The 17,932-nt window shown below is 42.0% G+C and overlaps 1 protein-coding gene across 1 annotated transcript in view; it reads right to left on the bottom strand.

The window, feature by feature from the left end:
* LOC146504504 (solute carrier family 12 member 9) overlaps window positions 1–17,932 on the bottom strand; it is a 74,418-nt gene that overhangs the window by 40,213 nt on the left and 16,273 nt on the right. The window contains exon 7 of the mRNA XM_085184807.1: window positions 4,466–4,623. Coding sequence (XP_085040933.1) covers window positions 4,466–4,623 — 158 coding nt within the window. The remainder of the gene's footprint in view (window positions 1–4,465; window positions 4,624–17,932) is intronic.

Raw genomic sequence — 17,932 nt, 5'->3', positions numbered from 1 at the left:
GAGTGACCTTTTGAATCTTAGTATTAAAATATTTAGCAGCAGCATCACCGTAACAACAGTCTCCCATGTTCACATCAGTAAAGCATGTGTCAACAGAACAGCTTAATCAGTGAAAGATTGTAACGAATGGCCTTTCTCGGTTTTAATAGACAGTGTTATCTATTAAATGTGCTCGTAGAAGCAGAAAAGGGGACACAGCTTGACACAGTGTCGATATCTGGGGAAGTTAAATAGCAAGTGCAGAGCACTGGGGTGTACTGAGAATCACAATTATTGGGTTACCAAGCTATGTTGAGCTTCAAGTTTTCAGTGTCACAAAAATTGATCCTTTTTTTTTAAACTGGCTAAATCGCCATGGTAACTTATGCCTATGAACATATAACCTGTTCAGAGTTTTATTTATATTAAGTTTCAGTTCAAAACCAGCAGGAAGCTTCATGTTTTCACTGATTCTCTGCAGTATAGATTCTCTGCTAAGGAGACACAGTTTATATGTGCAGTTTGTTGAGTTACACCTTACTAACACCACCAAATGAAGCCCAACACGTCAATGGAAGTGATGCAAAAATGTATGAATGTTTTACATACATTCACACACCAAGAAGACCTGTTTAATAAGTCGAATAATTAATTTTATTTTGATGTGCTGACAAACTAAAGCAATTTACACACCTTTGGTAGACTATGAAAGTAACGTTTGATGTTTAAATATATCCAGTTTATAGTTTCAGTTGTGTTACTAATGCGCAGCTTCTTATGAGCAAACTCGTCATTTTTAATCTGTGTTTTGATTTTTCAGAACTACTGCAGTAAAAATAACAGCTTAAAAAACACTGTTTCTCTACTTCATTTTATCATGGTCATCATCTCTGACTGGCATAGGCAGAACTGACAGGGATTATTTTGTGTGGAAGAAGAGTCACATGGTGCACAAAACGACTCTTTTCATGTGAGGAAGAAATAGAAAGCTTGGATAGCCGAAAACGCGGATAACTAACGTTGTGATATCCATTATCCCTCACTGGGTTTCAGGTTTTGTCACAGCAGCTGATCCAAAGAAAGCCTGGCCGTATTGAACTTCCTTCGCTGTATACCCCACAGGTGTCAGTCATTGTGCCTGTTGCAGGCCTTTGGTCTAATGCTTAGTTTATGTGTGCCATTTTTCGACCTCATGAATGTGAGTGACGTGAAAAGCTAAGTCATAACTGCTGGTGTGCACCACGCTTTAGTGTCGCTTTGTATGGTTGTGTACCTCTCGCTTTTCGTAACCTGGGGTGTGTAGCGCAGCCATTAGTACATTGAAATGCAGGTGCGGCTGTCGCAGCCTGCATGTGCAACAGTCGAGGCAATGACCATAAACAAGATTTTGCTGGTATGTATTACTGAAAGTACAGCCAAGTCCCTTTGACGATCTAATTTGTCACTCTTTAAATTCTCAACATTATACTCAAGTAGGGAGATATTAACACAGAATGAGATTTAAAAAACAAACCCCTCCTGGAAGCGACTGCCAATCCCGCTCCGACTCGCTAGGTTCTGTTACTGCTTTCTTTCCATTTTTAATTTTTTTCCAAGAGCAACAGATATAAATAATAACCGATGATGGTAAAGTGCACAGAACAGATCTGATTTTCACTGGGGATGGCATTTTCTACCGTTACTGACATTTGCACAAAATTTATGTAATTAACTAAATGTCTGCTTTGAAAAGGGAGAGCGAGAGAGAGGGAAAGCGAGTGGGCAGGCGACAGCGAGGGAGACAAACTAACCCGACGCGTCACTTACAGGCCTGTATGGTCTATTGAAAGATATTTACATACATTTACATACGTCTCATAGCTTGCACGACATTTCATCGCGTGGCGATGATGGTATTTGCTTTGAACCCTGTGGTGGCTGAGCACAACAGAGGTAAGACTGGTGAAAGACTATGGAGACAATAACGAGGCTCACGCGGTGGAGAGACGGGTGCTGCAGGGACGAGGCGGGCGGTCGAGGGGGATCTGAGTTTAAGAGTAAATTTCACAGATGGTAAAGGACTGGAATTAAATCAGCGCGACTTTAAAGTCAAATCAATGCGGCAGAGCAGGGAGATGGAAAGGATGAAGAGAGGCAGGGCAGAGGTGAAGGAGTTAGAGATTAGCAAGTTAGAGAAGAGAAAGAAATGGAAGAGGTGTGGGACAGAGGGAGGAAAAACAAAGAACTTCTTTTGAGTGTGTGTGTGTGTGTGTGTGCGTGTGTGTGTGTGTGTGTGTGTGTGTGTGTGAGTGTGAGTGTGTGTGTGTGTGAGAGTGTGTGTGTGTGTTGGGAAAAATTGACGCATCCATCACTTAGTTTGCATAGGACAGTGGCAAGGTTAAGCAGTGAGCAGCATGCATGAGTGACAACAACCAGAACAACACACACGTGATGATCCTACTGTCCCTTTTACACACACACACACACACACACTACACATTTATGGTTCCACAGTCACTGACTCTTAATTAAAGAGATTAATCTAACTTAAATTAACCCTTTGGGTGTCAGTGAGTGAACAGACTCGTACCAGAGTCGTCTGCCTCTGCTCCGTCAGATCACTTCATCGAGGAACTCTGACTAATACGGCCATTTATCTCCCCTGACACACACACGCACAGAAGTGCGGCTATACGCACAGACAGAAACGGGCCAAATCCATTTGCAACAGACTTAACAAAAAAAAAGGAGAGGACGGGATAAGGAAGTTGCTCAGAGTCATTAATAACGACAAAGCAGCAGGCAGCGTCGACTCACACAGAGAAGTGATTGAAATCACACAAACGCTGCACTCGCTTGATATGGGAATGGCTTTGACTCAGAGGGTTTGTGTTTTTTCAGAGTTTTTTTTTTTTTTTTAAGAAAAGAAATAAGCACCGCTGATTTCTGAAATACTTTACAATTCTGTTACGCACTCTTTTTTTAAATGTGAAAATGTAAACACAGCTATGTGTTGGGTCTGCGCTTCCACAGGCCCCGCTGGTTTAGAAACTTATTCCCATTAATGACAAGCAAGGAAACAAGACGAACAGCTTTTACAAGAACAAGAACCCGAAATACTTAAACTCCTCCACTTGCGGCAGGTGAATGTGAACGTGTTAAGAATATTCCACAATCATCTAATAGATGAGCCTCATGTAGAGGACCACACTGAATAGGAATACATATTAGAGGAAAATATGAGTAAACTCATTTAAATTGGGAAAAAAATATATCAAGAAGGAATAAAAAAAAAAAGTCTCCTGAACCTTATGTTCTAACACGTACTACAGTGCTGCCAAAAGTATTTGTCCCCTTCCTGATTTTCTGGCAGAGAGCAGAACTCACAGTTTCATAAGTAAAGGCCTAAAGCAGCAAAACAGTCCAAGACCATCACACTACCAACTAACATGTGTGAGTGCTAGTGTGATGTTCTTCCATGAAATGTTGTGTTAGTTTTATGTCAGATGTAACAGGACTCAAACCTTCCAAATAGTTCCATGTCATCATAGCACTGAGGATCAACAAGATGTTTTTGCCTAATATGAGACGAGCCCTTGTGTTCATTTTTGGTACTTGCTGGAGTAACCCAGTCATCGATCATCTTTTGAGAATGATCGATGACTGTGTTTCTCAGCTGTTTCGTTAGATCGTGTCATGATGTTTTTGCTTTTTGAGCTCTTTTATTCAAATTCATTTTGTCACATAGGTTTCATTTAAATGATTTTCTGGTAGTAATTAGGCATGAGTGTGGTTAGTGAAACAACTCTGCTTTCAAAACACTATGGTTAATCACACTTCATTCATGACTGATGATTGTTTTTTTCTTCAAAGGGCCAATTGGGTTTCTATAGTTTTTCTCCACTTAATACATGAAGTCATCATTAAAAACTACATTTTTTAATTTACTCAAGTTATCTAATATGACTTTTTTTGATGATCTGAAACTGGTGGCAAATATGCAAAAAAAGAAATCAGGATATATAAAACACATGTTAAAAATATTTTTAACAAATACTATGAAAATAACAGATTATATAAGGCTTTAAAAATCCTCCAGCTGAAGGGTAATTATGGCTCTAGTTATTAAAGCTGATGATATTGATGATTATTTCACCTGCATCAACTATAATCTATCTTATCGCCTTGCTGCTATTATTATAAGCAATATAAATTTTACAGTCAAGATTAAATGATATCATCTTAAGATTTTTAAAGAGTGTTTATCTCTCTGCAGCTGTAGGTACAGCTGATTGTCTGGCAGCCAGCACTGCCATGAAACAGACACCAATGTTTTCTCTGTTGTCAGTGGCATTTTCATATAACAAATCACATCTGTGTTCCTGGCATATTTTAAAGACTGAAATGTCAGTAATGCAATTAAAAAAAAAATCTAACAATGGTTTCAGTCGAGATTTTGCGTCCCTTGGAAAAAAAAACAAAAAACAAAAAAAACAGAGCCACCTACCAAACAGGTCATCCTTTGCCATGGCGTAGAGGACGCGTGAGGCCCCGATGAGGTTGCTCATGGCAGCAGACAGCGTGGAGGAATAAACTCCGATGAGGACGAAGGGGTGCCAAACATTGATGTCTCTCAGGAAACTGTAATCCCTCTGAAGGAGAAGGCTGCAATGGTTTGGAGAATAAAATTGACAGATAGGAGGAACCAGAGTGAATATTAAACTATATAGGACAAGTACTTTAATAAAGCACTGGGATTTTAGGGAGAGGTTTATGGCACTGAACACTGTTGATAAGTTGATAACTTGAGGATTTCTTGAACATTTTCAAGCACAGTTTTTGGGGTTAAAAAAAAGATTGAGCTCAGTTTTGACTCCTTTCTTAGTGCTTTCTATGTTTTAGAGTTGCTGATTAATTAGAATGATTTTCCCCTCCCATTTAACAAACTAGGAAAGAAGTCGACAGGAACATCATGGAATTTCAAAACAGTTGTCAGAAATTTTCCCAACCTTTCAGATTAACAGAGTATATCTTAGTACAACTTGGTCCTAGAAAAACTGTGTGTGTGAAATATCCACTTGCTGTTGCTTTTCTGTAGTTGTGAACTCTTTAATGAACAAGTTCCAGACAGCTTTTGGTACATCTCTGACACTACATAAACATACCACAGCTGCATAATTATGCATCAGATACTTCTCATTATGTTTGTCGCCTAAACAAATGACAGAACATCTGCACCACAGTAAAGTCTGACAACACAACAGAGCTGCTATTTTTGGATAAATACACTTGGTAATTGACACATCTCTGCAAAACACTGAAATGAAAGACATAACATTTGTAGGCACAACTTCATTTAGAACACACTTCAGTTGAACTGTAGGTCCTATAAAGGTTAACTAAAAGGGTTAAAAGGAAATACCAAAGGTTAGGAAGCAGTACACATCAGACAAACAATTCAACACACCAACCAGTAAAATGCTTCCCTCTGGTGGTGAAATGTGGAATTCTACAAAGAGTAATTACAAAATGTAGCTTTAAATACTTGTCCCATTGTTTTTATAGCTCAATTGCAAATATTTGAGAAAAAAAAAAAAACCCAGCTGTGACAAAATTAGAATTTTTATATCAAAATTGAAACTTTAACATAATCTTAACACCTTTAAAACAATTTTTTGTCAGTTACAAGTTCTGAAATAGTAACACAAATGTCAGCAAAATCCTAACACAATTCCATCTTGGTATACGATGATAACCGAGTAACAGAACCCACCCCAACAGAGATTATTAGCCAATACTATCTGTTTGCTAATTTATGTGTTATGGTATTTATAACGGGCAATCAGGAGAACTGACCCGTGGTCTTTTTTTTTTTCATGTTTTCTGATATTCATCGAAGCTGAAGAAAAATCCAAGTATGAATCAGAACTTTACTTCAAATCAAGGTGTAAATAAACTAATAATTTTGGAGAACTGTTACAGCCCTGATGTTAATCATACAGGGCCAGATATTGCTCTCCAATTCACTATTTATCTCAAATGATTTTGATGCCCTGTAACAGACCTGCACTGACTTTTGGTGTGAAGACAAAATGGTAACCTGCTACAACCTAGTGCGAAAAAAGAATGATCTTCCATCAAGCCAGAGACTTTCATTTTAATCGTATTCTGTTTATATCAGGAGCTCTAAATCAAGTAATTCAAAGGGTTATTTATCATTTCAAACTTGTTTGTGTAAAATGCGCTGATGTCCAATGAAAAAGAAAAAGATTGAAGAGGAGGTGATGATTACAATGCCAGGGTGCCTAATGATGAGATCCTGAAATAGCGGGCCCACTACACCGTGTGTTTGTGTGTGCGTGCAAGATTGTGCTCTAGACATGGAGAAAGAGAGATCAGAGAGTACAAAAAAAAAATCAGTAGGGAGCGCATGATTACGGCCAGCCCCCCCACCTATTTTCAATACAACACAGCAAGAGAGATGAGAATTAGAGTGCAAAGAATTTCTCTCTTTTTCCTGATCCATCTCAGTCTCTCTTTGTAACTTAATACCCACACACACACACACACACACACACACACACACACACACACACACACACACACACACAGTCCATCTATCCCTTTCATCACGGTGTTTTTAAACCCATTCAAGAGGTTTTTCTTGCTTCTCTTGCTCAGTCATCTTCATTTTATATCTACATGTACCACTGTCCGCTATCTGTTTTTCTCCATCTTTCTCTCCTAATTAAGTGTCCCATCACGTTTTCTTTCAGGTCCGCTGATTTTAATACTTATTATCATGGGCCTATTAAGTATTGTTCACTCCATCCACAGACCTGAGAACACTATTATTTCACATGGAGCCTGAGACGCAGTCAGTGCAGGTTTTTTTGCATTACCACAAATCAACTAAACAAAAGGTTCTGCAGTGAAGTTAACATCACCCTCGAAATTAGGAAATGCCAACTACTTTGTTTATTTGGCACGCGTGTGTGTGTAGTTGTGTTTGTGTGTGGTTGTATGTGGTGTGGAGTGAGCACAGCAGTGAAAAGTTGATGAACCATTGCTTTAATCAGACTCCATGACATTTTCATAACACAGGAAAAACGGGAAAAAAGTTCATTGGGTTGATACTCAAATGTGCACATGTAATTTTCACAGAAAAAGCATGCATGCAAATAAAAATAATCTTAATTCTAGCCAATACAGAAACTATCTAATAGATCACATTAGTCTCGATATAGCCTCTGCCACCACATTAGATCAATCCCTCTGGGCTCCTTTGATCGGCTCCATCACCTAGCGGGGGTGGGGGGTCGTGGTTTGGTCCCGCCTTGGCTATTGTGGTTGATGTGGAGGTTGGGATGGGCTTAGGGCACCTGGAGGACCCCTAGAGACGTTATCCCTGGAGGGCTTAACCCGGGGGTTGTGTTCATAACCTGGTTAGTGGCTCTGGTCGCTCTCAGAGGTTGTTCTCCTCGTGGCCGCGTGCAGCGGGGCTGGAGGATGGTCTGTGCTGGCGGACGTAGGTTACTGGCCTGGTGGCCTGGCTGCCCCTGAGTGGATCCGGGGCGGGCGTGGGGGTTTGGGGTTCGGGGGTGCTTCGCCTCCGTGCTGGGGCTCTGGCTGGGCCTTGGGGGCTTCGGTCCTCGTCGGTGTGTCGCCGAGGTTGTGGGCGGGTGGGTGCACGGGGGCTCAGCCCTGGCGCAGGGGGCCTCTTGTGCATCGGCCTAACCGGGGGGCTCTTGAACTGGCAGGGAGGTTGTTCCATCTTTGCAGGAGTCCACTCTGCAGGTGGGGGAGAGACATAGGAGAGGTGGAGAATAAACTTAACCTGGGTGTCTGTGTCTTGTGTAGTCTGGGAGATGATTGAATGTTGGGGTGGGTACAGTTTCCTCTGCGGTGGGGTGGAGTGGGCTGCCCCGGGTCCTGTGGGGCTTGGCGGTGTTGCTGCCGTAGGCCCCGGTCTGGATGGGCCTGGGCTCCCTTGCCTTGGTGGATACCAGAGGACGGGGGTGCATATTGGGGTCAGCGGGGGAGCTGGCCCTAGGGAGGGACACCCTCCCCTCCCTTCTTTTCCTCCCCATCCCCGGCTGCCTCCCTCTTCACGCTCCACCACACCCACCCACACAGGTAGGGCTTTGGGGTGCGGGTGTGTCACCAGGGTGCAGGGGAGACATTCCCCCCCCCTCTGTCCTCTTCTGGCCACCTGTGCCTCAATTTTATCTCACAACTTAGACATCCACATTACTTACACTCTCATAACACACACATATATATATATATAGGGCCTTGAGGGTGGGCACGTTAACGGCGTCCAGTAGACGGTCTGTGTATTCAAACCTGCCTCTGGCGCCGGTGCCCACCTCTCAATTTTAAATCCATGTAGACATTGAGGGTTCTCGGGAGGGGCCGTGCTAACACCTGCTGCTCTCTGGCAGCAGCACCATGCTCTCCCTTGTTTTAAATACACTTTAGAGCAACACGCAGCAACACTACACTTGAGCGGGAGGAGGGAGGTATGGGGTCTTAACACACCCCTGTTCTCTGCTAGCCATCGGGGCGGGGGGGCTGGGAAGGGATGCTGGCTGTCCGATTGGCCTCCCTGCTGCTGCGGAGCCTGGGGCGGTCTGCTTGCCTCCACCCCGGAGGGAAGGGTAACATCTCTTGGGTCTGGGTGCCGTTTCCATCTCTGGGGGTGAGGATACCTGGACCCGGGGTATAGAGTATGTTTGGGGAGTGTGATTGTGTGTACATGTCCATTTACATGTCCGGGTTTATTCCTACGTTGGGTGAGTGCTAAGTGTTTGTATATGTGTGCATGAGGGTGGGAATGCATGTCTGTGTCTGTGTGTGCCTGTTTGTCTGTGTCTATATGTCAGGTCGGGTCTTAGACTTCACCTCTCTGGGAACTCCAAGGCCCTCCAAAGTGTGGAGGCCTATCTCCCCTCACCACACTCCCTGCCGGTGACTGATGCCCTCAGGGGTCGGTGCGTTGGTGGTTCTTGGTGTCCGGGGCTGGGCGCTCAGGTATGTACCAGCTCACTCCCGGTGACTACTTGGCGGGGCCTGGCGCCTGCTGCTCGGTCAGGCCTCTTCCGGGGCGCGGGGGGCCCTCGGGCCTCCGGCCTCTGTGCCTGCGGCTCGGTTCACTCTGGCACAGCTGGCTGCCGGCAGAGCCGGCGGGCACGCCGGTGCAGCCCCCTCTAGCTTCTGCCCGGTGGCTACTGGGTGACCCCTCATCTGGGGATCCTCAGCCCTTCCCATGAAGGTGGCACGGATGCCCCTCCGGTGGTCCTCCTTGGGCTCTTGCACTCTGGGGCCTCTGGATGTCTGGGGCCTGGATCTCCTCCATGCCTGCTTCATGCCCTGGGGGACGGGGCTATGGCTCTCTACATCCTCTAGCAGACCATTACATGGGGAAACCATTTGAATACAAGCGCGCCGATCCACACAGGTGTGCACACGGGTGTTCACTGTTCGTAGACTTAAATCACACCTTTCTTGGCTGCTACTTCAAAGCACATTGTGCGCTGTCTGTCCTGCGTGCTGCACAACAACATTCAATATTTAGTATTTACTGCTGTTTACACTTAGCTAGATTAATGCGATGGTGTTGTGTATAGTATGTTGCATTGTTTTGTTTTTTTTTTTTTGCTTGTTTTCTATTCTTTTTCTCTCAACAGGTGATCCCGGAGATGTTTTTTCTTCCCCCCTTTCTCACTGTCCCTCTCCCCTTCTGTTTTTCTTTTCCTTCCTCTTTCTTTCTCCCTTTCCTATCCCTCACTCATGTCTGTCCCGTCTGTAACAACTGAAAATAAAATAAATAATAAAAACAAAGGTCGATCAAATGGACCAATACGGCAATGCCATGATGATCCATTTGGCAAAATAAATCCATTGGGTATCCTTGTTGGTCTTCAGACAACAATTCTGACGGCTAAAGAACCAAATGGGACAGGCGAAAAAAAAAAAAAAAAAAAAAAAAAAAAAAAAAAAAAAAAAAAAAAGAAAAAGCATGCATGATGAGGAAATAATGTGTGGGCACGTGTGTGTGTGTGTATGCACGTTCATGTGTAACACAGGTGACTGATGATTTGGGTCAGAACTTATAGACTGATTATTAATTTCTCTGACGTGTGGCAGCAACAAAATAAATCTCAAAAAGGTTGACATTTCCAAACTGACTCCCAAAAACAAAGCCACAGTGAAATGACAGTGATGACAAATGGGGTGTTTGTGTGTGTGTGTGTGTGTGTGTGTGTGTGTGTGTGTGTGTGTGTGTGTGTGTGTGTGTGTGTGTGTGTGTGTGTGTGTGAGTTGGTTCATAATAGAATGGCACCAAATGCATTTTGCATTCATACTTTTATGCATGCGGAAGACAGCAATTTGGTGCAGTTGTTAAGCAGTACGACCTTGGCAGCAGGATAGTCCTGGGACAGAATGTCTCAGCAGGAAAAAAGTGGAAAACTAGACACCAGCTACGTTTTGAAGGGTGGAGTTGGGCTTGTTGACATATTCTACCTTTTGACAACCTACATCACTATCATTAACAGATGACTGGACAGGAAAGGTGGAGTATGATAACTTGTTCTTAATAAAAAGTTCATACTTAGGGTCCCTGACCAACCACCCCAGTGCAAGCTACAGGGTAAACCAACAGAGTCACATCACCTGCAAAAACTAGAGATGAGATCCAGGGACCACAAAACCTGACGCCCTACATCCGTTTGCTGCATCTAGAACTGCTTAAATAGAATTTATGGTTGACCACTAGTGTTTGCACACAAAGTTCTCTAGCTGCTGAGAGAAACTGACTGGGAGAATTCATCTAGCATGCATGCATTCCTCCAAAAAGATACCATGATGCAAAATAGACACAAAGATAGCATCTAATTATGAAAAAGCAGCCACGAGAAGCACAGACAGTGGGTACACACTGGATAGTTTTCCATTGTGTTTGACAGTTTACTACAAATATGTTTGTTTTATATTATTTCGTTTTATTTATATAGCGCCAAATCACAACAACAGTTACCTCAAAGGCACTTTAGGATGTAAGATAAAGACGCTACAATAACACAGAAAAAAAAGCAACCATCAGCTGACCATCTATGAGCAAGCGTGTTGGTGACAGTAAGAGGAAATAATGGGAAGAAACCTCCGGCAATCAATTCTGACTTCTTACTTCCACACCTCAACGGTTAATCTAAGGACCAGTAGCACAACACTGCTGTGTGAATCACAGCAGAATCAAATTTATAAGAAGTTTGCCACCTGAAAAGCTGAATCATTACATCATCAGCCAGCCTGACTCTACCTGTGATGGTGGATTTGTTTTCAAGTGTAATCAAGTACAGCAGGAGTAAAGAAAAAAAACACTATGAACATCAGGGCTGCCACGATTAGTCGACTAGTCACGATTACGTCGACTATCAAAATTGTCGACGACTGGTTTAATAGTCGGCGCGGCGTTTGAAGCTTTGTAAGATCCCAAAAGACGCAGGAATAAGTAGTAGGATTTAAGAGTGTAATAACGGACTGAAACAGAAGATGGCAGCACTGCATGTACAAGGATGCCAGCTGCCGTTAAACCCCCGAAGAAGAAGAAGAAGATGTGTCCCAGAGTTCATAGCGCAGCCCTGCTCAGTTTCCGACAATGGCGGCAGCTACTTAGTTTTAATATTACTCTTGTTATTCTTTCTGGGTCACAAAATAAACGTTTAACATATTTTCAGGCGAGAATGTAGCTGTGTAAACCTCAAATATCTGCTCAGTTTATCAAGACACCACATATTTTCAAAAGCGCTCCGACGTGTTCGGAGACGTCTGTTACCCACTAGCTCGATAGTTAGCCGGGGGCAAGGCTAACTAGAGCCGTGAGAACACCGGACTCCTGGCAAATCGTTTTCAAACCCACGATTTTTTTTGCTACTCCGGTTAAACATGATATATAAGTCACTTGGATAACTGAAAATGTTATTGTTTGGCTTTTTTCAGTATTTTATTGGTTCCTGAGTAAATCTGTTTGGCTGAGATTAAAGTTAGTTTTTGCACATCTGAATAAACCTCAAGCAGACAACGGATTATCAGAAGTGTGAGATGCTTGAGAATTTACTCTGGTGTCCTGTTATATTTTAGATAACAAGGAGCAGACGGCTGAGTTTATTAAACTTCACCGAAACAATCTGCAGATTTCATTAAAATTTAATAAACTATCTTCTTGTCTTTATTTTTAGTTAGCACGTACCTTAAACACTTAAAGCTGTAAGCTAATGGTAGTTATATAAGAGCAGATGCTGCTGGTGCAATAAGCTGTACGTTTTACGTCCAGTGGATGCATGATCTGATTAGTCGACTAATTGCAAAATAATCGGTGACTAGTTGACTTTTAAAATAATCGTTTGTGGCAGCCCTAATGAACATAACTATAAGTTACAGAAGGAGAAAAATAGTGAAGAATTTGGTTCAAATTGGACAAAAAAAATCCCATCAATGTGAAAACAATGAAAGAAATAGCTATAGTCAAGGATCACCATAGACAAGTCTAAAAATCCTATTTAATTCAATTCAGTTAAAATTTAGTTCTAATAAACTGCCTACATATGATCAGTGGGGGCCTAGAATGGGTGGGGGTGCTGGTTAGCATAGACAATGGATGGATAAATAAGTCTGTACTGCTTTTGAGGCTGTGTATTCGCTACCTATGGAGTACTATATATGTATATCTTTGTGTGACTGCTGTGTGTGTAGCCTGTATAGTAATTATTGATCAGATCACCCTGCTGAAATGAGCTCTGCCACTGAAATAAAGAGGAGAACAAAAGCACAAGGGAGCGAGTGACAGATTAAAGGAACTCATTTAGAAAAGAGGAGGAAACAAAGCTCGATGACTAAAAGGAGCCCACAGAGATTGCTGGTCGATTGTTCTCACTCCTCCCAGTCCGCTCCATCCTTCAGCTTATTTGTTTACCATTTTTTATTCATGCCCTCATTTGTGTATTCATGCACATTCATCTTTTAATCCATCATTTCACGTGTTGTGCTCCTGATAATTCACCAGTGCTTTAGTCTAACATTATGGATTAATTATCTGAGATTTTTCAAATGAGATGATAAATTATGAGTTGACATGAGGAGCGGGTACATGTGTGTGTGTTACGGTGCATTATGATATGAGTGCAGCATCGCTATCACAAATGCTGTGTATGCTGCTGTCAGAGGCCGAGGTCACCGCTCATCAGGAGTAATGTAACCACTGAGGATCATCTAGTTTAATGATCCCCGAGAATGTTCAATACATACTCAGATGAAATCAGAGTTGGTTACTGAGATGGCTTTAGCTTATGGCTAACATCACTTTTATGCTCATTGCACCATTTTGTGGCCATTTGCTTGTCTAAAATATAGCTATGACGGTCCTGTAAGTCAATCATTCCACTCGCTATAAGATTCAAAGGTGCATTAGAAAAAATATACACAGTACTGTGGAAATAAATCTTGATTCACCACTAACTTATTTAAGTTCTGTTAGGGAAATGGGAAGTAGGTATAGTTGGCACAGTACAGTGGTGTAAAAAAGTGGTGGCCCCCTTCCTGATTTCCTCTTTTTTTGTGTTTGTCACACTTAAATGTTTCACATCATCAAACACGTTAAAATATTAGACAAAGATAACACTAAACCTATATGGCTCAGTGTGAAAAAGTGATTCAAGAATGCTCTTTGTGGACTAGCTCAGTGTCCAGACTTCCTCACCACCAAACTGAAACACCTTCAGGTCCCCTCTGACACCTGCTCCTGGATCAAAAACATAGCCAACCAGCCTCAATCACTCCAACTCAGCCCCCACCTCTCCCCCCACCACTGTCACTCAGCACCGGATCCACAAAGTGGCTGCGTTCAAGTATGCCAATGACACCACCATGGTTGAGCTCGTCTCTGATGGAACTGACACGTAGAGAACTTGTCCCGCTGGTGCTCAGAAAACCTGAATGTGCTTATAGCAAATGAACTCATAATGGACTTCAGGCGGCACACACAGGTCCACTCCTCTCTCACTAGAAATGGAGAATGAGTGAAATCTGTGTCCCCATATCTCTGCTAACCTCACCTGGAACCACAACACAAATGCCCTGGGAAAAAGGCCCAAAAAGCAGCTGCACTTCCTCCGTGTCCAGAGCAAGAATAACCTGGTCCTGGTGCTACATGGTGTCAACATGTCTGTTTGTTGATGGCCTGTAAAGACTACTATATCTTAACAGACATGGAAGCCTACCATGACCTGAATGACTAAAACCAACACAGTCATATTCTCTGTAAACAAGATCTCACACTGCTTCAATGATGTTGAGGTCTCGGCTCTGGGGAGGTCAGTCCATGGCTGATAGTGTTCAATTGTGTGTTTTTCTATCCAGCTGTGCTTTTATTGTATTGGAACTGTGTTTGTGATCATTGCCAAGCGGAAAAAATGAAGCCGTTGACAATCAGATGTTTTCTGGATCGCATTGCAGGGTGCATTAAAGTCTGAGGGTACTCTTTTTTTCCACATTCACAGTTGCATCAATTTTGGCTGAAAATGCAGGATTCAAAACATGGCAGAGCCTCCACCATGTTTTTTAGATGGCTGTAGAAACTAACTATTATGTGCAGCAAAAGTTTCAAATTTGGATTCATCAGTGATGGAGTCCTGTTCTTGTATAACTTGGCATACATCAACCTGTTCTTGTTTCTCTTCTGCAAGAATGACTTCTTTACTGCAGCTCTTCCACTGAGACCATTTCTGATGAGCCTTAAGTGTCCTCCACCTGTTCAGTTTCCCCAAATGTTTCAAGGACACACTGCACACTGTGCTGAGATATGACACATTTTGGGCTAATAGCTCTTCAGGATACCCTTTAAAATTGTTATCTTTGGCAGTTTTCACAGATTCAAGTAAAGAAACGGGAGGAAATTACATGGGTGTTTTCTTTCCAAAAAAGGGGCTAGTAACAACATGCCTAACACGCCTATTTTAAATTGGTTCTTTGCCAAGTTGTGTTTTATGTGTAGCTGCAACACTGGTGCAGTTTACTCCTTTCCTTTGGATCCCTGGAAGCAAAATATAAAGAAACAACTGGTGGTTCAAGACTTTTGCACATCACTTTAGAATCTCACTGTAACATTGATGGAGAGAGATTCACTTCTCTTAGTTTGCAACAGAGATGGTGGTATGTAGTGCTAAGACTTTTAATTAAAGACAAAAGGTGATGATTATTTATTTCTTTAGATTTCAGAAAGACATTTAATTTAATTTGTTTTCAGGCAAAAACAAATTCCAAGACCTGCACTGTCAAAAACACCTTTAAAGTGGATATGAAACTCTTCAAGTATAACGGCTATGTCTAACCTTATTCCCCAGACAATCATTTCACTTTTGTACTGTTTTTAACATCTTAGCTACTTATTTTTGTTTTCCAACCTTCAAATTCATACACTCCTGCCATTTCAGGAATTTGGGACCCAATGACTTGCTTTCATTTCTGATGGTAATGTTCCCAGAAGTGAACAATTTGGTGTGTTTCACTCAGCTAAGACACTTCAGCAGAAGCGACTTGTAAGTACAGAAGTACAGAAAAAGAGCAGATTGTGAGGCAGCGGCTCTATCCTTCTTCATCCTCAAAGCAGTTAACCTAAGGGACCTGACTGCTCTGGGTCAGCAGCCACCCTGGCTTGGTTCTGTCAGATGAGCATTCTGTTAAAAGAAGTTTTTCTCTCTCCAGTCTTGCCAAGTGTTGCCCAAGGAGAAAATTGTTAGGTTTCTCCACATGACCTAGTAAGGTGTCAGGCTTTTATGTTACTTGGACTTGTGCAGCTTGAGCTCATTACTGATGATCCACCTTTTTCCGTGAACTTCAAGTCCCTACTTCAGTGGATCTTTAAGCACATGTGTTGCACAACATCTTTCACTTCAGTCAGGAACAAAATTGAGTTAATTGTTGCTTTCAACAAAGCAAAACCTACATGAGAGACTGATTAGCAGGAGCAATGGAGAAATCCTGATTTTTAATTTCTAGCATCCTTCATTCAACAGCAGTAACATCTAAATAATTACTTCTTTCAAAATCCACATGTACTGCCATTTTTAACCCTGACTTTCTATTAAAATATTACCGTTTACAGATGGGATTTACTGTTGGTCTTCAACCTCCCTTCATCTTGACCTTAAATTTACTTTTACAGCACAGCCAAGAGACACGAGGAGCGAGAAAGAGATGCACAGAGACAAAGCAACAGCCGAGGAGAAGGAGAGGAACACAAAGTATAAAGGGAGGAAGAGAGGGGCCGTGAGAGTCAGCAAGAGATGGGGAGGATGGTTAAGTGCCCGCAGGGGAGTAGACTGTGGTTAAGGATTATTAAATGGGATCAATATCTAACAAGGCCTCTGCGTGCACAAACACACACACACACACACACACACACAACCTCCATCGCTTTTTTCCTTATCAATTCCTCAGTCGCCTGCCTTCCCTTTCTTCCCAACCCTTCACACGTTCTCGGCACATCTTAGCCTTTTCAGGAACCGTCATCTTCTTTTATAAAATGTTTATCAAATCCTTTCCCCTCCAACATTGTCATCTTGTTTTTGCAGCAGCTCTTCATTTTCCATTTCCAATTTTCAGTTTTTTTTTATTCGGTCATTCTTTGCACCAACTTCCAATTTCCAGCGTCTTGTTTTTATTACTCGATCATTTGCAACTGATGCTTTTAACAAAGCACGACTGATGTGGGGTTCATGGCGAGGGGAAAGCCTTTTTCTTAGGATTCCAAAAGACTCCAGTGAATAATTAACATTTTGAAGTGATGTGCATTAAATAAACTCACTGAACAGTTTGTGATGTGGTTACACCCAGACAGGGAATTATGCTTTTACAAAAGGAGATGCTACAGAGTGGGCCTGTTTCAGTTAGTTGCAAAACTTTGCTGTTCCCCAACAATGAAGGCAAATGAGCAATTAGTGGCCTTGAATTTAAAATTTGGGGCATTGCCATCTACATCTTTTTGGGGAGCCAGAAGTAACCATTTATGGACAAGAGGACTGGGTGAACAGCTTGGTAGCTTCTAATCATACCAGTAAGCTTGAGGGTGCATCCAGTGACTATATGAGTGAAATGCCTAGACACAGAGAGCTGACAGTGTTACTATTTTAGGAATACATCAAAATAACAGAAGCAAACAACTTTTTGCATGGTACTATATACATTTAGTACAATTAATCACACAAACAGCCAATTCATTCATCAGACATTTGCATTAAAATGCCACACACCACAAACATGGTATTGAGGTCCAGTTTTTTCAAATTAACTAAGGTGACACCTAACAGACAGCCATTTCATTTAGCTACCTGTGTTGGCAGCAACTTTTCACTCAAGGTAACAGTTAACCTTGTTAACCTTATGACCTCTAGGGAACCCAGCTGGCCTACCCTGGCCCTAACCAAAACTGGAATTCGTACCAGACTTGTTTCTACTATAAAGTTGTGCAGTTCAAATGGGAATCTATGTTAATGAGACTCACTTTGGGAGTTAACCTCAAGGAGCCACTTGAGGAACTGCAGCTTTTGCTGTTTACATGTTGGTAACAATTTTTAAGTCGGGCTGCTTGTAATTGCTTCAAAAAGTCAATACAATGGCCTATAGAAATTTAGCTAAAAATAAAGAAATCAGTTCTGTTTCTTTTCATTATGAATTCTAATATGAGCAGAAATTTACAGATACAATTTCAAACAAACCCTGGAAGCTCCAGAACAACTCTATTGTTTCTATTAGCACAAATGAGCTTAAACAGTTTATTGGAGTGAAAATGTACTTTTACTTACAGCAAGATACAAGTTACAGAGGTGAAATATAGACTTTGAGTAGATGAGATAAAATCCTATATTAGCATAAAAGTCCATATTTCACCTCTGTACTTGTACCATGGTGTAAGTAA

The sequence above is a fragment of the Neolamprologus multifasciatus genome, chromosome 14 (assembly GCF_963576455.1).
Source record: "Neolamprologus multifasciatus chromosome 14, fNeoMul1.2, whole genome shotgun sequence".
NCBI lineage: Eukaryota > Metazoa > Chordata > Actinopteri > Cichliformes > Cichlidae > Neolamprologus > Neolamprologus multifasciatus.
The sequence above is the reverse complement of the archived record's forward strand: the minus strand, read 5'-3'. Positions and strand labels throughout refer to the sequence as shown.